Source organism: Rhinoraja longicauda, chromosome 1 (assembly GCF_053455715.1).
Source record: "Rhinoraja longicauda isolate Sanriku21f chromosome 1, sRhiLon1.1, whole genome shotgun sequence".
Lineage (NCBI taxonomy): Eukaryota > Metazoa > Chordata > Chondrichthyes > Rajiformes > Arhynchobatidae > Rhinoraja > Rhinoraja longicauda.
The window spans coordinates 5,736,393-5,759,374 of record NC_135953.1 but is presented as its reverse complement, the minus strand read 5'-3'; the positions used below and the strand labels follow the sequence as shown (position 1 = coordinate 5,759,374).

The 22,982-nt window shown below is 47.8% G+C and overlaps 1 protein-coding gene across 1 annotated transcript in view; it reads left to right on the top strand.

The window, feature by feature from the left end:
* tlx2 (T cell leukemia homeobox 2) overlaps positions 1–22,982 on the top strand; it is a 49,092-nt gene that overhangs the window by 16,613 nt on the left and 9,497 nt on the right. The window contains exon 2 of the mRNA XM_078408745.1: positions 21,911–22,148. Coding sequence (XP_078264871.1) covers positions 21,911–22,148 — 238 coding nt within the window. The remainder of the gene's footprint in view (positions 1–21,910; positions 22,149–22,982) is intronic.

The window sequence follows — 22,982 nt, the reverse complement described above, 5'->3', positions numbered from 1 at the left end:
AATCAAGGGATATGGGGAGAGGGCAGGCACGGGTTACTGATTGTCGATGATCAGCCATGTTCACGATGAATGGCGGTGCTGGTTCGAAGGGCCCAATGGCCTCCTCCTGCACCTATTTTCTATGTTTCTTATTATCACCTGTACCGAGGTACGGTGAAGGCTTTGTTTTGCATGGTATCCAAACAGATCAGATAATACTGTACACAATTACACTCAAGTAAAACTCAAGTACAATAGATAATTTCCTTTAGCTTTATTATTGTCACATGTATCGAGATACGATGAAAAGCTTTGTTTTGCATGCTATCCAACCAGATCAGATCATGCTGTACATTAATTCAATCAGGTCGAACGCATGTGCAATAAATAGGTAGAGTATTGGCAATTATTTAGTATCGGTCATTATGTAATAATTTATTGCAAACAATATTGTTTTCTCCCAAAATAGACACAAAATGCTGGAGTAACCAAGACCCTGTAGGCCCTGACACCATAGGGCGCTGGGTCCCAATGCTGCAGGTCCCATGCTGTAGGTCCCAACAGTTTAGGTCCCAACACTCTAGGTTTATGACATTTTAGCTCCGGACAGTCTAGGTCCGGAGGCCCGGGCGCCACCTAACGGAGGTTGCATGGCAACCCGCCTCCCAGCCCGGGCGGCCGCCATTGGTGGAGCAGGAGCACGTGGCCGCTGGCTGGGTGTGGTCACGTGGGGCGCGGGGCGGTGACGTCACCTTGTCCCGTATTTGGGAATGAGATAGTTGGCACCCCCTACCCCTCAGCCTCCTGCACACCAAGGAATAAAGTCCTCGCCTGCTCAACCTCTCCCTGTAGCTCGGGCCCTCGAGTCCTGGCGAGATTTCTCGTAAAACTTCAGCCTTTCTTGAATGTCTTTGCTTTTTTTAGGTACAGTTTTAGTGTATGTAATGTTTTGTGGCTTTGAACCAACGTACTTCAGTATGGAAATTCATTGCCTTTCGCTATCCCTGGAGAGCAACTAACTCAAAGTCGCTAATCATAACAACACGTCGGAAGCCGCTTTAACTTCGTCTAATTTACGATCATCTCGATGAGGTCACTGCCGCTGAAGCAGTTGGGCGTGCTGAAACTTCACACAAGTGCCTGAACAGAGTTTTAAAAAGAATCAGTTCTGATCATAGAAACATAGAAAATAGGTGCAGGAGGAGGCCATTCTGCCCTTCGAGCCAGCACCGCCATTCATTGCGATCATGGCTGAACATCCACAATCAGTAACCCGTGCCCGCCTTCTCCCCGTATCCCTTGATTCCGCTAGCCCCCTAGAACTCTATCTAACTCTCTTTTAAATTCATCCAGTGAATTGGCCTCCACTGCCCTCTGTGGCAGAGAATTCCACAAATTCACAACTCTCTGGGTGAAAAAGGTTTCTTCTCACCTCAGTTTTAAACGGCCTCCCCTTTATTCTTAGACTGTGTCTCCTCATCAGAGCATCTCACAAGCAAAAGGGCACAAAGTGCTGGAGTAACTCAGCGGGTCAGGCAGCATCTCTGGAGAACGTGGAGCATCACTCCCGAACTGAAACGTCACCCATCCATGCTGCCTGACCCGCTGAGTTACTCTAACACTTTGTGTCCTTTTGCTTGTACAGGCGGTGCAGCGGTAGAGTTGCTGCCTCACAGCGCCAGAGACCCGGGTTCGATCCTGACTACGGGCGCTGTCTGTACGGATTTTGTACGTTCTCCCCGTGACCTGCGTGGGTTTTCTCCGGGTGACCGGTTTCCACCCACACTCCAAAGACGTGCAGGTTTGTAGGTTGATTGGCTTCGGTATATTTGTAAATTGTTCTCCCAAGTGTGTGTTGGATATATCGTTAAGTGTGCGGGGATCGCTGGTCAATAGACAATAGACAATAGGTGCAGGAGGGGGCCATTCAGTGAAGAAAGCCAATGGAATGTTGGCCTTCGTAACAAGAGGAGTTGAGTATAGGAGCAAAGAGGTCCTTCTACAGTTGTACCGGGCCCTGGTGAGACCGCACCTGGAGTACTGTGTGCAGTTTTGGTCTCCAAATTTGAGGAAGGATATTCTTGCTATGGAGGGCGTGCAGCGAAGGTTCACTAGGTTAATTCCCGGAATGGCGGGACTGTCGTATGTTGAAAGGCTGGAGCGATTGGGCTTGTATACACTGGAATTTAGAAGGATGAGGGGGGATCTTATTGAAACATATAAGATAATTAGGGGATTGGACACATTAGAGGCAGGAAACATGTTCCCAATTTTGGGGGAGTCCAGAACAAGGGGCCACAGTTTAAGAATAAGGGGTAGGCCATTTAGAACGGAGATGAAGAAGAACTTTTTCAGTCAGAGAGTGATGAAGGTGTGGAATTCTCTGCCTCAGAAGGAAGTGGAGGCCAGTTCGTTGGATGCTTTCAAGAGAGAGCTGGATAGAGCTCTTAAGGATAGCGGAGTGAGGGGGTATGGGGAGAAGGCAGGAACGGGGTACTGATTGAGAGTGATCAGCCATGATCGCATTGAATGGCGGTGCTGGCTCGAAGGGCTGAATGGCCTACTCCTGCACCTATTGTCTATTGTCTATTGTCATTCGGCCCTTCGAGTCAGCACCGCCATTCAATGTGATCATGGCTGATCATTCTCAATCAGTACCCTGTTCCTGCCTTCTCCCCATACCCCCTAACTCTGCTATCCTTAAGAGCTCTATCTAGCTCTCTCTTGAATGCATTCAGAGATTTGGCCTCCACTGCCTTCTGACGCAGTGAATTCCACAGAATACAACTCTCTGACTGAAAAAGTTTTTCCTCATCTCCGTTCTAAATGGCCTACCCCTTATCCTTAAACTGTGGCCCCTGGTTCTGGACTCTCCCAACATTGGGAACATGTTTCCTGCCTCTAACGTGTCCAACCCCTTAATAATCTTATATATTTCGATAAGATCCCCTCTCATCCTTCTAAATTCCAATGTATACAAGCCTAGTCATTCCAGTCTTTCAACATACGACAGTTCCGCTATTCCGGGAATTAACCTAGTAAACCTACGCTGCACGCCCACAATAGCAAGAATATCTTTCCTCAAATGCACACAGTACTCCAGGTGCGATCTCACTAGATTTTTGGATTTTGATTTTTAGATTTTGGAGATACAGCGCAGAAACAGGCCCTTCGGCCCACCGGGTCCGCGCCGCCTAGCGATCCCCGCACATTAACACTATCCTACACCCACTAGGGACAATTTTTTAAAACATTTGCCCAGCCAATTTACCTACAAACCTGGACATCTTTGGAGTGTGGGAGGAAACCGAAGATCCCGGAGAAAACCCACGCAGGTCACAGGGAGAACGTACAAACTCTATACAGACAGCACCCGTAGTCAGGATCGAACCTGATTCTCCGGCGCTGCATTCGCTGTACGGCAGCAACTCTACCACTGCGCCACCGTGCCACTAGGGCCCTATACAACTGCAGAAGGACCTCTTTGCTCCTATACTCAACTCCTCTTGTTATGAAGGCCAACATTCCGTTGGTCGGCGCGGACTCGGTAGGCCGAAAGGCCCGTTTCCGCACTGCATCTCTAAACTTAAACTAAACTAAACTTAAGGGGCCCCGACCCGAAACCTCACCGATCCATGTTCTCCCAAGATACTGCCTGACCCGCTGAGTTACTCCAGCACTTTTATGTCCTTTTTAGTTCAAGGTGGCACCATGTTCGGCACAGACATTGTGGGTGGAAGGGCCTGTCTGCGTGCTGTTCTGTACTCTGCTCTACGCTACTTTGACAGCCGATTGTAGAGTTGATTGTAAGTCACCAGTTCCACTCGTTTTGTTTTCAAAAACAAAAAAATAATCATGGGACGCCGTGGATTGTTCAATAGTGAATCATCCGTTTCGTTTGAAAACAATAGATATTTTTGGCAGCTCTATGTTGGTTTTGTGTTCACCTTAAAGTTATTCCCCTCGTCTAGATCACAAAGAACATTTGCAATTATTTATCTGTCGACTGAAAATCAGCTCGGGGGCACTTCAGGGTGACAGTAATTGGCATGGAAGCTCAGAAGTTATTAGAAGGGATGACAATGCACTTATTAAAGAGCCTGAGGAATTTACCTGAGGTTTGGTGCAGTATTGGCTTAAGGCTGGGGCTCTAATGAGGGAGATGGGTGGGGAGGAATTGCAGGAATCTAGAAGCACAGCTGAAGGCTATGGCAGGAAGATGCCAGATTCAGGGTCAGTTTCTTCCCTGCTGTTATCAGGCAAGTGAATCATCCTACCACAACCAGAGAGCAGTCCTGAACTGCCATCTCATCGGCGGTCACTCGAAGTGAGTGTGACCGTCCTCTCCATGGGGTCTGTACACCTGTGCGTGACTTTGTTTAACGTGGGGAGACTGGAGCACAGACAGCCACCACACGGTCCTCGACAGATCTGGGTCAGGATCCAGTGGCGTGGAGTCCAAGACGACCGGGGACCCTTTTCTGCCGCGGCCTTCATCCATCCGCCTTCCCAGCCGTTGTGACGCTCCACTAAAGTCAGCCGTCATCCTCCCTCCACCTGTTCCACCGTTGGGGTCTTGGTCGGATTGCTCTTTGTCAGGGACCTCCCCCTCGGCCTTACCGCCACGGGTGACCCTACCAGGAGTGTAGCTCCAGACAGCATCGCTCTCAGGATCTCAGGACCACACGAGCTTCTCCACCACCACAAGGTGACAGTCCACCGAGAAGGCCATCTACCTCACTGGTGACCCTCGGACTATCCTTGATCGGACTTTGCTGGCTTTACCTTGCACTAAACATTATTCCCTTTACATGTATCTGTACACTGTGGACGGCTCTATTGTAATCATGTATTGTCTTTCTGCTGACTGGTTAGCACGCAACAAAACCTTTTCGCTGTACCTCGTTGCACGTGACAAGACACTAAACTAAACTAAATTAAAACTAGATACAGTAAAAAAGAGGGGGGGGGGGGGGGAGCCTTGGAAAGATTTCACCATGAGAACGTTATTTCGAAACAAGAACAGCTCCATCCAAGACCGCAAGGTGTAGCAGAGAGTTGCGGACGCAGCCCAGACCATCGCACAAACCAACCTCTCCTCCATTGACTCCATCTACACCTCACGCTGCCTCGGTAAGGCCAGCAGCATCATCAAGGACCAGTCTCACCCCGGCCACTCCCTCTTCTCCCCTCTCCCATCAGGCAAGAGGTACAGAAGTGTGAAAACGCACACCTCCAGATTCAGGGGCAGTTTCTTCCCAGCTGTTATCAGGCAACTGAACCATCCTCTCGCCACCAAGAGACCGGTCGTGAGCTACCATCTACCCCATTGGGGATCCTTGGACTATCTTTATTCGGACTTTACTGGACTTTATCTTGCACTAAACTAAAGTCACATATCCCTGGAACCATTTTGGCAAACCTTTTCTCCATCCTCTGCAAAGCTTTTATATCCTTAAATGAGATGCCCACAATGAGGTGAAATACTACAGTTGTGGTGGAACCAGTAGTTTTATGAGAAACAGCTTCATCCCCACTATCTTCAGGCTATTAAACACCACAACCTCCAAATAAACTCCAAGCAATGTAGGCATGGGGGCATTGGATTTGCACTATTATTGCACTGTTTGCACTATTATTGTTTGTTTGCTTTATCTGTGTGATGTATGTATGTATGTATGTATGTATGTATGTATGTATGTATGTATGTATGTATGTATGTATGTATGTATGTATGTATGTATGTATGTATGTATGTATGTATGTATGTATGTATGTATGTATGTATGTATGTGTGTATGTATGTATGTATGTATGTATGTATGTGTGTATGTGTGTATGTATTTATTCACAAAATGCTGGAGTAACTCAGCGGGTCAGGCAGCATCTCAGGAGAGAAAGAATGGGTGACGTTTCGGGTTGAGACCCTTCTTCAGACTGAAGAAGAGTCTCGACCCGAAACGTCACCCATTCCTTCTCTCCTGAGATGCTGCCTGACCCGCTGAGTTACTCCACCATTTTGTGAATAAATACCTTCGATTTGTACCAGCATCTGCAGTTATTTTCTTACACTATGTATGTATGTATGTATGTATGTATGTATGTATGTATGTATGTATGTATGTATGTATGTATGTATGTATGTATGTATGTATGTATGTATGTATGTATGTATGTATGTATGTATGTATGTATGTATGTATGTATGTATGTATGTATGTATGTAAGTATGTATGTATGTATGTATGTATGTATGTATGTATGTATGTATGTATGTATGTATGTATGTATGTATGTATGTATGTATGTATGTATGTATGTATGTATGTATGTGCATATATGTGTTATGTTTACACCCCAGCGGTATGAACATTGACTTCTCTAACTTCAGATAGTCCCTGCTTTCCCTCACTATCCCCTCCCCCTTCCCAATTCTCCCACTAGTCTTCCTGTCTCTGACTACATCCTATCTTTGTCCTGCCCCCCCCTTCCCTGACATCAGTCTCAAGAAGGGTCTCGACCCGAATTGTCACCCATTCCTTCTCTCCCGAGATGCTGCCTGACCCGCTGAGTTACTCCAACATTGTGTGTCTACCTATGTGTTATATATGTTTGGAACACATGAGAAAAAACACACTTGACTCTTGACTTCATCGTGCTATTCCTTGCTCTTATACTTTCAGTTCAGTTGAGTTTATTGTCACGTGTACCGAGGTACAGTGAAACGCTTTTGTTGCGTGTTATCCAGTCAGTGGAAAGACAATACATGATTACAGTTGAGCCATTTACAGTGTACAGATACATGACAAGGGAATAACGTTCAGCGCAAGGTAAAGGCAGACAAGTCCGATCAAGGATAGTTCGAGGGTCACCAATGAGGTAGATGGTAGTTCAGCACTGCTCTCTGGTTGTGGTAGGATGGTTCAGTTGCTTGATACTGTACCTAATTTCAGGGTCCCCTGAGCTAGTTGAACCACTGTCTCAACCTGTCCTGCCACTTCCAATGAATTGTGCACATACATGGGCAACATGGTGACGCAGCAGTAGAGCTACTGCCTTACAATGTCAGAGATCCGGGTTCGATCCCGACTATGGGCGCTGTCTGTACGGAGTTTGCACGTTCTCCCCGTGACCTGCGTGGGTTTTCTCCGAGATCTTCGGTTTCCTCCCACGCCCCAAGGACGTACAGGTTTGTAGGTTAATTGGCTTGATATAAATGTAAAATTGGCCCTAGTGTGTGTAGGATAGTGTTAATGTGCGGGGGTCACTGGTCGGCGCGGATTCGGTGGGCCAAAGTGCCTGTTTCCACGCAGTAGCTCTAAACTAAACTAAACCCTTGATAGAAGTCATCAAATTATAAAGCTGTACATCATCCCTGATTTATGCCGACCAAGTTGGCATTCTAGTCTAGTCCCTTTTGCCTGCATTTGGCCCGTGTCCCTCTAAACCCTTCTTATCCGTATGTCTGTCCAAATATCTTTTAAAATATACAATTGAATATGGCTCAAAGGGCCGAATGGCCTACTCCTGCACCTATTGTCTATTGTCTATGGCCTTGCAGGCATGTGCAGAGAAGAACTGCAGATGCTGGTTTACACTTTGTGTTTATTTATGGATGTGCAAGGAATGGAGAGATATGGATTATGTACAGGTAGATAAGTGATGGTCTTGGCATAATGTTTGGCACAGACTTTGTGGGCCGCAGGTAGGGTTGCCAACTGTCCCGTATTAGCCGGGACATCCGTATATTGTGCTAAATTGGTTTGTCCCGTACGGGACCGCCCTTGTCCCATATTAGGCCCGGGGGGCGCTGTACGCCCGGACATTGTAGGCCTGGACACTGTAGGCCTGGACACTGTAGGCCTGGACAGTGTAGGCCCGGAGGCCTGGGAGCCGCCTTATGGAGGTTGCATAGCAACCGGCCTCCTGGCCCGGGGGGCCGCCATTGGTGGAGCGGGCGCACGTGGCCGCTGGCTGGGTGAGGTCACGTGGGGCGCGGGGCGGTGACGTCACCTTTTGTTCCTTATTTGGGAGTGAGATAGTTGGCAACCCTAGCTGCACGGCCTGTTCTTGTGCTGGACTATGTTCTATGTATCTGCTTCTATACCTTCCTCCTGCAGCTCATTCCAGATGTGAACCACCCTCTGAATAAATACCTTTGTCCCTGAAGTCCCTCTTAAAACTCTCTCTTCTCACTTTAGCCCCTTAGATTTTGAATTCTCTACCCTGGAAAAAAGAATGAGCACATTGACATTATCTTTAGAAGGATGAGAGGCAGGATGAAACGTGTAAGATTATTAAGGGGTTGGACACGTTAGAGGCAGGAAACATGTTCTCAATGTTGGGAGAGTCCAGAACCAGGGGCCACAGTTTAAGAATAAGGGGTAGGCCATTTAGAACTGAGATGAGGAAATACTTTTTCAGTCAGAGAGTTGTGAATCTGTGGAATTCTCTGCCTCAGAGGGCAGTGGAGGCCAATTCTCTGAATGCATTCAAGAGAGAGCTAGATAGAGCTCTTAAGGATAGCGGAGTCAGGGGTATGGGGAGAAGGCAAGAATGGGGTACTGATTGAGAATGATCATCCATGATCACATTGAATGGCGGTGCTGGCTCGAAGGGCCGAATGGCCTCCTCCTGCACCTATTGTCTATTGTCTATTGTCTACCCCACTCTTAATCTTGTACACCCCAATGAGGTCACCTCTCAGTCTCCTGGACTCCAATGAAAAAAGTCCCAACCGATCAACCTCTTCAGGGCGGCACGGTGGCGCTGAGGTAGAGTTTCTGCCTCACAGCGCCAGAGTCCCACGTTCGATCCTGACAATGGGTGCTGCCTGTACGGAGTTTGCACGCTCCCCCCCCAGCGACCGCGCAGGGTTTCTCCGAGATCTCCAGTTTCCTCCCACACCCCTAAGACGTGCAGGTTCGTAAGGTAATTGGCTTTGGGAAAAAATAAATTGTGAATTGTCCCAAGTGTGTGGCGTTTGCTCATGTAACGGGGGATCGCTGCTGAACGCTGTCTTGGTGGGCCGAAGGGCTTGTTTCCGCACTGTATTTCTAAGATAAAACTTAACTAAACTCTCCCTATCACTCAAGCCTGCAAGCCCAGGTAATGCTCTGGGGAAAGAATCGTGTGTTCCTGAACCCATTTTAGTATTTCCCCTCTAGTTTATAACAGTCGAGATGATGATGGTGATACCTTATTGTCATGTGTACCTCTGAACATCGGAACAGTTAAATTGTTTGTTTTACGTAAAATCCAGTAAAATCATACATGAATTTAGTTTAGATGGGACATCTTAGTTGGCATGGACAAGTTGGGGCAAAGGGCCTGTCTCTATGCCATGTGAATCTATGAGGGTTAGCTTAAAGCTAGGTCCTCACGCTTTATCTCTGGGAGATAGAAACTGTGGCCTTCCACCTTATCTTGACCTTCATGAATGATTATATAAACTATCAGGTCACCCCTCAGCCTCCTACGCTCCAGAGAATACAGTCCCAGAGCAAAGAGGTCCTTTAGGAGCAAAGAGGTCCTTCTGCAGTTGTACAGGGCCCTAGTGAGACCGCAACTGGAGTACTGTGTGCAGTTTTGGTCTTCAAATTTGAGGAAGGATATTCTTGCTATTGAGGGCGTGCAGCGTAGGTTTACTAGGTTAATTCCCGGAATGGCGGGACTGTCATATGTTGAAAGACTGGAGCGACTAGGCTTGTATACACTGGAATTTAGAAGGATGAGAGGAGATCTTATCGAAACGTATAAGATTATTAAGGGGTTTGACACGTTAGAGGCAGGAAACATGTTCCCAATGTTCAGGGAGTCCAGAACAAGGGGCCACAGTTTAAGAATAAGGGGTAGGCCATTTAGAACTGAGACGAGGAAAAACCTTTTCATTCAGAGAGTTGTAAATCTGTGGAATTCACTGCCTCAGAAGGCAGTGGAGGCCAATTCTCAGAATGCATTCAAGAGAGAGCTAGATAGAGCTCTTAAGGATAGCGGAGTCAGGGGGTATGGGGAGAAGGCAGGAACGGGGTACTGATTGAGAATGATCACCCATGATCACATTGAATGGCGGTGCTGGCTCGAAGGGCCAAATGGCCTCCTCCTACACCTATTGTCTATTGTCTATTGAACGGGTGATCGATGGTTGGCGTGGTCTCGGCGGGACGAAGGGGTGTTTCCACGATGCATCTACAAACTAAAACTAAATGTAGAACACGGAACAGTCCAGCCCAGGAACAGGCCCTCCGGCCCACAATGCCCCGTGCAGAACAAGAATGCCAAGTTAAACTGATCTGATCAGAGGATTGATGAGGATGCTGCCCGGACCTGCCCGGAAGATTCATGAGGATGCTGGGGCGGTCACGGTGCCGCGGCGGCAGAGTTGCTGCCTTACAGCGAATGCAGCGCCGGAGACCCCGGTTCCATCCCCACTACGGGAGTTTGTACGTTCTCCCCCGTGACCTGCGTGGGTTTTCTCTGAGATCTTTTGTTTCCTCCCACACTCCAAAGACGTGCGGGTTTGCAGGTTAATTGGCTCGGTGTAAAATGTAAAAATTGTCCATGGTGGGTGTGGGATGGTGTTAATATACGGGGATCGCTGGTCGGCGCGGACCCGGTGGGCCGAAGGGCCTGTTTCCGCGCTGTATCTTTAATCTAAACTAAAACTAGACTCGAGGGCCTGAGCGCTGGAGCAGATGAGTTTACTCCTTGGAGCGTAGGAGGATGAAGTGTGATATTATGGAGGTGTATAAGATCATGAGGGGAATAGATAGGATCAAAGGATAGAAGGCAGACACAAAATGCTGGAGTAACTCCGCGGGTCATGCAGCATCTCTGAAGAGAAACATAGAAACATAGAAAATAGGTGCAGGAGTAGGCCATTCGGCCCTTCGAGCCTGCACCGCCATTCAATATGATCATGGCTGATCATCCAGCTCAGTAACCTGTACCTGCCTTCTCTCCATACCCCCTGATCCCTTTATCCACAAGGGCCACATCTAACTCCCTCTTAAATATAGCCAATGAACTGGCCTCAACTACCTTCTGAGGCAGAGAATTCCACAGACTCACCACTCTCTGTGTGAAGAAATGTTTTCCCATCTCGGTCCTAAAAGACTTCCCCCTTATCCTTAAGCTGTGACCCCTGGTTCTGGACTTCCCCAACATCGGGAACAATCTTCCTGCATCTAGCCTCTCCAACCCCTTAAGAATTTTATATGTTTCTATAAGATCCCCCCTCAGTCTTCTAAATTCCAGCGAGTAGAAGCCGAGTCTATCCAGTCTTTCTTCATATGAAAGTCCTGCCATCCCAGGGATCAATCTGGTGACGATTTGGGTCGAGACCCTTCTTTAGACTGATGTCAGGGGAGAGCGCGGGACAGAGATGGAATGTAGACGGAGACGGTAAGACTGGTGGGAGAACTGGGAAGGGGGAGGGGATGGAGAGAGTGGGAAAGCAAGGGCTATTTGAAGTTAGAGAAGTCAATGTTCATTCCGCTGGGGTGTAAGCTGCCCAAGCGAAATACGAGGTGATGTTCCTCCAATTTGCTCTGGGCCTCACTCTGACAATGGAGGAGGCCCAGGACAGAAAGGTCAGACTGGGAATGGGAATGGGAGAGGGAATTGAAGTGCTGAGCCACCGGGAGATCAGGTAGGTTTAGGCGGACTGAGCAGAGGTGTTCAGCGAAACGATCCCCGAGCCTGCACTTGGTCTCGCCATGAATGGATAGGGCAGTCTTTTACCCGGAGTTGGGGAATCTAGAACCACGGGACATGGGCGAGACGGTGGCGCAGCGGTAGAGTTGCCGTCCTACAGCGCTTGCAGCGCCAGAGACCCGGTTTCGATCCCGACTAAGCATGCTGTCTGTACGGAGTTTGTACGTTCTCCCCGTGACCTGCGTGTGTTTTCTCCGGGTGCTCCGGTTTCCTCCCACACTCCAAAGACGTACAGGTTTGTCGGTTAATTGGCTTAGGTTTGTATGCGCGGAATAAGTGTAAATTGACCCTACTGTGTGCAGGCTTGTGTTAATCTGCGGGGATTGCTGGTTGGTACGGACTCGGTGGGCCGAAGGGCCTTTTTCCACGCTGTATCTCTGAACTAAAATAAAACTAAAGTAAAAGATTTAACAAGAACCTTGGTGGTAACTTTTTTACACAGAGGGTGGTGGGTGTATGGAATGAGCTGCTAAAGGAGGCAGTCGAGGCAGGTACTATGACAACATTTAAAAGTCATTTAGAGAGGTACATCGATAGCAAAGGTTTAGAGGCCAAACGAGGGCAGGTGGGATTAGTGTAGATGGGACATCTTGGTCGACATGAGTACGTTGGGCCATAGAACCTGTTCCCATTCCAACGAAATTGCAGAGCATTTGGATAGCAGTAACAGGATCGTTCCGAGTCAGCATGGATTTACGAAGGGGAAATCATGCTTGACTAATTTTCTGGAATTTTTTGAGGATGTAACTAGGAAAATTGACAGGGGAGAGCCGGTGGATGTGGTGTTCCTCGACTTTCAGAAAGCCTTCGACAAGGTCCCACATAGGAGATTAGTGGGCAAAATTAGAGCACATGGTATTGGAGGTAGGGTACTGACATGGATAGAAAATTGGTTGACAGACAGAAAGCAAAGAGTGGGGATAAATGGGTCCCTTTCAGAATGGCAGGCAGTGACTAGTGGGGTACCGCAAGGCTCGGTGCTGGGACCGCAGCTATTTACAATATACATTAATGACTTGGATGAAGGGATTAAAAGTACCATTAGCAAATTTGCAGATGATACAAAGCTGGGTGGTAGTGTGAACTGTGAGGAAGATACTATGAGGTTGCAGGGTGACTTGGACAGGTTGTGTGAGTGGGCGGATGCATGGCAGATGCAGTTTAATGTGGATAAGTGTGAGGTTATCCACTTTGGTGGTAAGAATTGGAATGTAGAGTATTATCTGAATGGTGTCAAGTTAGGAAAAGGGGATGTACGACGAGATCTGGGTGTCCTAGTGCATCAGTCACTGAAAGGAATCATGCAGGTACAGCAGGCAGTGAAGAAAGCCAATGGAATGTTGGCCTTCATAACAAGAGGAGTTGAGTATAGGAGCAAAGAGGTTCTTCTGCAGTTGTACAGGGCCCTAGTGAGACCGCACCTGGAATACTGTGTGCAGTTTTGATCTCCAAATTTGAGGAAGGATATTCTTGCTATTGAGGGCGTGCAGCGTAGGTTTACTAGGTTAATTCCCGTAATGGCGGGACTGTCGTATGTTGAAAGACTGGAGCGACTAGGCTTGTATACGCTGGAATTTAGAAGGATGAGGGGGGATCTTATCGAAACATATAAGATTATTAAGGGGTTGGACACGTTAGAGGCAGGAAACATGTTCCCAATGTTGGGGGAGTCCAGAACCAGGGGCCACAGTTTAAGAATAAGGGGTAGGCCATTTAGAACGGAGATGAAGAAAAACTTTTTCAGTCAGAGAGTTGTGAATCTGTGGAATTCTCTGCCTGAGAAGGCAGTGGAGGCCAATTCTCTGAATGCATTCAAGAGAGAGCTGGATAGAGCTCTGAAGGATAGCGGAGTCAGGGGGTACGGGGAGGAGGCAGGAACGGGGTACTGATTGAGAATGATCAGCCATGATCACATTGAATGGCGTTGCTGGCTCGAAGGGCCGAATGGCCTCCTCCTGCACCTATTGTCTATTGTCTATTGTCTATTGAGAGGTACATGGATAGCAACGGTTTAGAGGCCGAACGAGGGCAGGTGGGATTAGTGTATATGGGACATCTTGGTCGACATGTGTAAGTTGGGCCATAGAACCTATTTCCATTCAGTGTGACTGTATGACTTCATCTGCCTGTACGTGATCCATATTCCTCCGTTCCCCTGCAATTTCCGTGTGTCTATCTAAAAGCCTCTTAAACTATAGCACCTGCCTTAAGCAGTTCCGTTTCAGTTTAGTTTATTGCCACATGTATCAAGTACAGTGAAAAGCTTTTTGTTGCTTGCAAAGCAGTCAGCAGAAAGACAATACATGATTACAATCGATCCATTTACAGTGTATATTGTAACATGATAAGGGAATAACGTTTAGCGCAAGGCAAAGCCAGCAAAATCCGATCAAGGATAGGCCGAGGGTCACCAAAGAGGTAGATAGTAGTTCAGCACTGCTCTCTGGTTGTGGTAGGATGATTCAGTTGACTGATAACAGGTGGGAAGAAACTGCCCCTGAATCTAGAAGTGTTAGATTTAGCTCTCAGGGCTAACGGAATCAAGGGATATGGGGGAAAAAGCAGGAACGGGGTACTGATTGTGAATGATCAGCCATGAGCATATTGAATGGCGGTGCAGGCTCGAAGGGCCGAATGGCCTCCTCCCGCACCTATTTTCTATGTTTCTACATCACCGTCTACATCTCTCGTTTCCCTTATCCCTAACCAGTCGGTAGAAGGGTCTCGACCCCACACGTCACCCATTCCCCTTCCTCCAGAGATGCTGCCCGTCCCGCTGAGTTCTCCATCCGGAGAATGATCATTTGTTTTGAACTCGCAGAAATTCCCCCAATTCCCTCCATTCATAAAATCCCATCCGGTTGCGAAATAGCAGCGATTGTACTGGGAGATGAAAGCGTGGATATGGAGCATGATCTCAGGCCAGCCCTGGGGCAGCAGGCAGCAGTGAGTCACAGCGTCATGTTAATGCGGTTGCCCATCACAACCAGTGGCTGAAACAAAACAACACGCAATGATCTGCTCCAAACAGCCTTCACTTAACTCTTCGTGTAAATTTAACATAGAAACACAGAAAATAGGTACGGGAGGAGGCCATTTGGCCCTTCGAGCCAGCACCGCCATTCGTTGATAGAGCTCTTAAGGATAGCAGGGTCAGGGGGTACGGGGAGAAGGCAGGAACGGGGTACTGATTGAGAATGATCAGCCATGATCACATTGAATGGCGGTGCTGGCTCGTAGGGCCGAATGGCCTCCTCCTGCACCTATTGTCTATTGTCTATTGACATTGACAGATAGATCCTTGATTATTGCGGGTGTCAGGGGTTATGGGGAGAAGGCAGGAGAACGGGGTGAGGAGGGAGAGATAGATCAGCCATGATTGAATGGCGGAGTGGACTTGATGGGCCGAATGGCCTAATTCTGCTCCGAAAACCTATGAGCTTATGAACTTGTGACTCTGTGACTCTAGTTTTTCCGCTGACTGGATAGCTCGCAACAAGAAAGCTTTTCACTGTACGTTGGTACTCCTGACAGTAATAAACTAAACTAAACTAGTAGCTAGAATGTGGGACCATGGATCTGGAACCCCTCGTAGCATTGAACTCCAAAGTAATTAAAGAAACGCCAAATTAAAATTAGTCTGAGTAACTGGGAAACTTATTGTAAAATACTCATCTTGTTCACTGGTTTGCCCCAAGGAAGGAAAGCTGTCTGTTTTAATCGGTTTGGTCTTACCGTTACCATGGAGTCACCATTCTAATTAATGTTGCGTTGCCTCCAGGTCAGGTATGGATTGTGCTCTTCTGCCGATCGAGTGAATCAGCAGAGAGCGATTTTTCGTGGAGCAGAGGAAGCTGAGGGTGGAATTTGGTCAAGAGTCAAGAGTCATAGCCAAGAGGCTTTATCGTCATAGTTTAGTTTAGTTCAGAGAAACAGCGCACAAAAAACAGGCCCTTCGGCCCAAACGCTCCAAAGACGTACAGGTTTGTTGGTTAATTGGCTTGGTGTAGGTGTACATTATCTCTACTGTGTGGGCTAGTGTTCGTGTGCGGGGGTCGCTGGTCGGCGAGGACTCGGTGGGCCGAAGGGCCTGTTTCCGTGCTGTATCTCTAAACTAAATTAAACCAAGTGCTGGAGTAACGTAGCAGGAAAGAAAACTGCAGATGCTGCTTTAAATCAAAGGTAGACACAAAATGCTGGAGTAACTCAGCGGGTCAGGCAGCATCTCTTGAGAGAAGGAATGGGCGACGTTTCTCCTCTCCAGTTCCTCCTCTCCAGAGACGCTGCCTGACCCGCTAAGTTACTCCAGCATTTTGTGTCTGCCTTCGGAGTGATTTAGCAGGTCAGGCAGCACTATGGAGAACTTGAATAGGCGCTGTTTTGGGTTTTGAGGTCGCCTATTCCTTGGAGCGCAGGAGGATGAGGGGGCGATCTTATAGAGGAGTATAAAATCATGAGAGGAATAGAAACATAGACATAGAAAACATAGAAAATAGGTGCAGGAGTAGGCCATTCGGCCCTTCGAGCCTGCACCGCCATTCAATATGATCATGGCTGATCATCCAGCTCAGTAACCTGTACCTGCCTTCTCTCCATACCCCCTGATCCCTTTAGCCACAAGGGCCACATCTAACTCCCTCTTAAATATAGCCAATGAACTGGCCTCAACTACCTTCTGTGGCAGAGAATTCCACAGACTCACCACTCTCTGTGTGAAGAAATGTTTTCCCATCTCGGTCCTAAAAGACTTCCCCCTTATCCTTAAGCTGTGACCCCTGGTTCTGGACTTCCCCAACATCGGGAACAATCTTCCTGCATCTAGCCTCTCCAACCCCTTAAGAATTTTATATGTTTCTATAAGATCCCCCCTCAGTCTTCTAAATTCCAGCGAGTATAAGCCGAGTCTATCCAGTCTTTCTTCATATGAAAGTCCTGCCATCCCAGGGATCAATCTGGTTAACCTCTCTGTACTCCCTCTATGGCTAGAAGGATAGATCGGGTAGATGCACGGTATTTTACCCACAGTGGAGGAATCAAGAACCAGAGAATATAAGTCTGACATAAGTGGTGGGGAAGATGCTGGAGTCAATTATAAAAGACGAAATTGCTGAGCATTTGGATAGCAGTAACGGGATCATTCCGAGTCAGCATGGATTTACGAAGGGGAAATCATGCTTGACAAATCTACTGGAATTTTTTGAGGATGTAACTAGGAAAATTGACAGGGGAGAGTCAGTGGATGTGGTGTACCTCGACTTTCAGAAAGCCTTCGACAAGGTCCCACATAGGAGATTAGTGGGCAAAATTAGGGCACATGGTATTGGGGGTAGGGTACTGACATGGATAGAAAATTGGTTGACAGACAGAAAGCAAAGAGTGGGGATAAATGGGTCCCTTTCGGAATGGGAGGCAGTGACCAGTGGGGTACCGCAAGGTTCGGTGCTGGGACCCCAGCTATTTACGATATACATTAATGACTTAGACGAAGGGATTAAAAGTACCATTAGCAAATTTGATGATACTAAGTTGGGGGGTAGTGTGAATTGTGAGGAAGATGCAATAAGGCTGCAGGGTGACTTGGACAGGTTGTGTGAGTGGGCGGATACATGGCAGATGCAGTTTAATGTAGATAAGTGTGAGGTTATTCACTTTGGAAGTAAGAATAGAAAGACAGATTATTATCTGAATGGTGTCAAGTTAGGAGGAGGGGGAGTTCAACGAGATCTGGGTGTCCTAGTGCATGAAAGGAAGCATGCAGGTACAGCAGGCAGTGAAGAAAGCCAATGGAATGTTGGCCTTCGTAACAAGAGGAGTTGAGTATAGGAGCAAAGAGGTCCTTCTACAGTTGTACCGGGCCCTGGTGAGACCGCACCTGGAGTACTGTGTGCAGTTTTGGTCTCCGAATTTGAGGAAGGATATTCTTGCTATGGAGAGCGTGCAGCGTAGGTTCACTAGGTTAATTCCCGGAATGGCGGGACTGTCGTATGTTGAAAGGCTGGAGCGATTGGGCTTGTATACACTGGAATTTAGAAGGATGAGGGGGGATCTTATTGAAACATATAAGATAATTAGGGGATTGGACACATTAGAGGCAGGAAACATGTTCCCAATGTTGGGGGAGTCCAGAACAAGGGGCCACAGTTTAAGAATAAGGGGTAGGCCATTTAGAACGGAGATGAGGAAGAACTTTTTCAGTCAGAGAGTGGTGAAGGTGTGGAATTCTCTGCCTCAGAAGGCAGTGGAGGCCAGTTCGTTGGATGCTTTCAAGAGAGAGCTGGATAGAGCTCTTAAGGATAGCGGAGTGAGGGGGTATGGGGAGAAGGCAGGAACGGGGTACTGATTGAGAGTGATCAGCCATGATCGCATTGAATGGCGGTGCTGGCTCGAAGGGCTGAATGGCCTCCTCCTGCACCTATTGTCTATTGTCTATTATCTATTGTCTATTGTCTATTGTCTATTGTCTATTGTGAGAGGTGTAAGATGTAATAGGAACTTGAGGAGTAACTTCTTTTATAACAAAAGGTGCTGGGTGTATGGAATGGGGCTCTTTTCTGCGTTGTAGATCGTTTTGACTCTATGTAGCCGTGAAGAAACGGCAGATGCTGGTTTACAAAAAAAATGGCTGACCTTCAGATTAGGTTGGGGCGGCACGGTGGCGCAGCGGTAGAGTTGCTACCTCACAGTGCCAGAGACCCGGGTTCGATCCTGACTAAGGGTGCCGTCTGTACAGAGTTTGTACGTTCGTGGTTTAAAAAAGCTGACTTCAAACCACATTGGGGAATGTTGAACTAAAAGATGGGAAGATTATGACTCAGACATTAGTCCGAGCAAATTGGTCTCAAGGGCAGCTAAGGTTTGTAACTGAGCTGGCAATATTATTGGCTGCACTACCCTCAGTTTTCTCCGAGATCTTCGGTTTACTCCCACACTCCAAAGACCGTGCAGGTATGTTGGTTAAATGGCTTTGTATCAAATGTAAATTGTCCCCAGTGTGTGTAGGGGTGGTGTTAGTGTGCGGGGATCGCTGGTCAGCGCGGACTCAGTGGGCCGAAGGGCCTGTTTCCGCGCTGTATCTCTAAACGAAAACTAATCCCTCTAAACCTTTCCTGTCCATGTTCCTGTCCTAATGGCTATTAAATGTTGTTATGGTACCTGTCTCAACTACCTCCTCTGGCGTCAACATAAACACCACCCTCTGTGTGTTAAAAGAGTCTGATGAAGGGTCCCCGTCCCGAAACGTCACCCATTCCTTTTCTCCAGAGATGCCGCCTGAGTCACTCCAGCATTTTGTGTCTGTTGTCTCTCACAATAACATTATGTTAAACTAACCTGAACCCGACCATAGTAACTGTGATTTACTTTGCACCACATACTCCCGTTTTCAAGATTCCAAATTCAAGATTTCAAGTTCAATTTTGAGTCAGAGAGTTGTGAATCTGTGGAATTCTCTGCCTCAGAGGGCAGTGGAGGCCAATTCTCTGAATGCATTCAAGAGAGAGCTAGATAGAGCTCTTAAGGATAGCGGAGTCAGGGGGTATGGGGAGAAGGCAGGAACGGGGTACTGATTGAGAATGATCAGCCATGATCACATTGAATGGTGGTGCTGGCTCAAAGGGCCGAATGGCCTAGTCCTGCACCTATTGTCTATTGTCTATTGTCTATTGACAATTTACAACTTGCGGAAACCAATTACCTTACAAACCCTGCACATCTTTAGAGTGTGGGAGGGAACCGGAGCACCCGGAGAAAGCCCACGTGGTCACAGGAAGAACGTACAAACTCCTTGGAGACACAGCACCCAAAGTCATGATCGAACTCAGGTCTCTGGCGCTGCCAGGCAGCAACTCTACCGCCGTGCCAACGTGCCACCCAAAATAAATATGGACAGGAATGGTTTTGAGGGATGTGGGACAAATGAAGACAATTGGGACTTGCCCAGAATGCCACATTGGCCTGCATAGATCGCGTGCAGGAAGAGGAGGTTAATTTATTTTGATACCCTTCTTGGGATGTAGATTATGTGCAGGCAGGTAAGAATTGGTCAGAGCATCATGTTTGGTATAGACAATGGCTATTAGACTTTACTTTAGATATATAGTGTGGAGACAGAATCTGCGGCCCTCTGAGTCCTCGCTGACCAGCTACCGAGAGGAGGTGGCTGATCTGGCACTCTGGTGTCAGGACAATAGCCTCCTCTTGAATGTCAAAAAAACTAAGGAGCTGATTGTGGACTTTAGAAGGGCACAACATCCAAGGACGTACACGCCACTGGAGATAAATGGGTCTACTGTGGATAGGGTGAGCAGGTTTAAATACCTGGGAGTCCGCATCAAAGAGGATCAGACATGGGCAACGCACATTGCCGCACTGGTGGGTAATGCATTCAACAGAGAGCTAGATAGAGCTCTTAAGGATAGCAGAGTCAGGGGGTATGGGGAGAAGGCAGGAACGGGGTACTGATTGAGAATGATCAGTCATGATCACATTGAATGGCGGTGCTGGCTCAAAGGGCCGAATGGCCTCCTCCTGCACCTATTGTCTATTGTCTATTGCAAAGCAGTGCCTTTACCACCTTAGACAGCTGAGGAAATTCAGAGTGTCTCTGAGGATCCTTCATTGCTTCTACTCTGGGGCTGTAGAGAGCATCCTGTCCGGCAACATTACAGTCTGGTTTGGGAACAGCTCTGCCCAGGACAGGAAGGCCCTGCAGAGAGTAGTGTGTTCGGCAGAACGTACCATGGGAACTACACTCGCTCCCCTGCAGGACCTATACATCAGGAGGTGTAGATCCACAGCCAGCAACATTATGGGGACCCCTACCACCCCAGTAACGGACTGTTCCAGCTGCTACGGTCAGGCAAACGCCTCCGCTGTCACGCTGTGAAAACAGAGAGGATGAGACGGAGTTTCTTCCCACAGGCCATCAGGACTGTTAACTATTATAACTCCAGGGACTACATTTTCTTTTCTGTATTAATTTTAATTTATATGCTGTAATTGTAATTTTTTTTGCACAATCCGCAGGCGTTGCCACTTTCATTTCACTGCACATCGTGTATGTGTATGTGACAAATAAACTTGACTTGACTATCCCATACACCAGGGACAATTTTACGATTTTTATCAAAGCCAATTAACCTACAAACCTGTAGGAACGAACTGCTGGCGCTGGTTTAAACCGAAGGTAGACACAAAAAGCTGGAGTAACTCAGCGGGACAGGCAGCGTCTCTGGAGAGAAGGAATGGGTGATGTTCCGAGTCGAGATGGAGAGAATGCGCAACTCTGTACAGTCAGGATCGAACCCGGGTCACCGGCGCTGTAAGACACCGCGGAACTACCACTGCTGCACCGTGCTGCCCAAATCGGCCTGCTCCTGTACATAGAAAATAGGTGCAAGAGTAGGCAAATCGGCCCTTCGAGCAAGCACCGCCATTCACTGTGATCATGGCTGATCATCCAAAATCAATACCCCCGTTCCTGCTTTCTCCCGATATACCTTGATTCCGTTAGCCCAAAGAGCTAAATCTAACTCTCTCTTGAAAACATCCAGTGAATTGGCCTCCACTGCCTTCTGTGGCAGAGACACTGTACTGGTTTATGATCTATATTTGTGATCTATATATCTTCAGTCTGAAGAAGGGTCTCGACCCGAAACGTCACCCGTTCTTTCTATAGACAATAGACAATAGACAATAGGTGCAGGAGGAAGCCATTCGGCCCTTTGAGCCAGCACCGCCATTCAATATGATCATGGCTGATCATTCTCAATCAGTACCCCGTTCCTGCCTTCTCCCCACACCCCCTGACTCTGCTATCCTTAAGAGCTCTATCCAGCTCTCTCTTGAATGCATTCAGAGAATTGGCCCCCACTGCCTTCTGAGGCAGAGAATTCCACAGATTCACAACTCTCTGACTGAAAAAGTTTTTCCTCATCTCAGTTCTAAATGGCCTACCCCTTATTCTTAAACTGTGGCCCCTTGTTCTGGACTCCCCCAACATTGGGAACATGTTTCCTGCCTCTAACGCGTCCAACCCCTTAATAATCTTGTACGTTTCGATAAGATCCCCTCTCATCCTTCTAAATTCCAGTGTATACAAGCCTCTCCAAGATGCTGCCTGACCCGCTGAGTTACTCCAGCTTTTTGTGACACCTATATTTGTGACGATCTCAGTGTTTGTCTCCTATCGATGACCTCTCCGCTCTGCTCCCACCAGCCGCCCTATCCCCCTTCACCGTCGCCAGGAGGATCGGACATCCCTACCAGAACCGCACCCCTCCCAAGCGGAAGAAGCCTAGGACCTCGTTCAGCCGCCTGCAGATCTGCGAGCTGGAGAAACGGTTCCACCGGCAGAAGTACCTGGCCTCGGCCGAGAGGGCGACGCTGGCCAAGGCCCTCAAGATGACCGATGCCCAGGTCAAGACCTGGTTCCAGAACAGAAGAACCAAATGGAGGTAACAGCACCCAGAGGAGGTCGCTCGGCACCTCAAGCCCCTCCCCGCCACTGTGGTTCAGTGTAATCAGAGTCACAGAGCAATAAGAGCCAAAGAGACATAGAGTCTTAGAGCCATAGAGTCTTAAAGTATTAGTCACAGAGTCATGGAGTCAGAGTCATAGTCACAGAGACACAGAGACACAGAGTCATAGAGACACAGAGACACAGAGACACAGAGACACAGAGTCACAGAGTCACAGAGTCACAGAGACACAGAGACATAGAGTCACAGAGACACAGAGTCATAGAGACACAGAGTCACAGAGTCACAGAGTCACAGAGACACAGAGTCATAGAGACACAGAGTCACAGAGTCACAGAGACACAGAGACACAGAGACATAGAGACACAGAGTCATAGAGACACAGAGTCACAGAGACACAGAGACACAGAGACTCAGAGACACAGAGTCACAGAGATACAGAGTCACAGAGACACAGAGACATAGAGACACAGAGTCATAGAGTCACAGAGACACAGAGACATAGAGACATAGAGACACAGAGACACAGAGACACAGAGACACAGAGACACAGAGACACAGAGACACAGAGACATAGAGACACAGAGTCACAGAGACATAGACATAGAGACATAGAGACATAGAGACACAGAGTCATAGAGTCACAGAGTCACAGAGACATAGAGACACAGAGACACAGAGACATAGAGTCATAGAGTCAGAGTCAGAGTCAGAGTCACAGAGATTTAGAGTCACAGTCAGAGTCACAGAGATACAGAGACACAGAGACAGAGACACAGAGACACAGAGACACAGAGACACAGAGACACA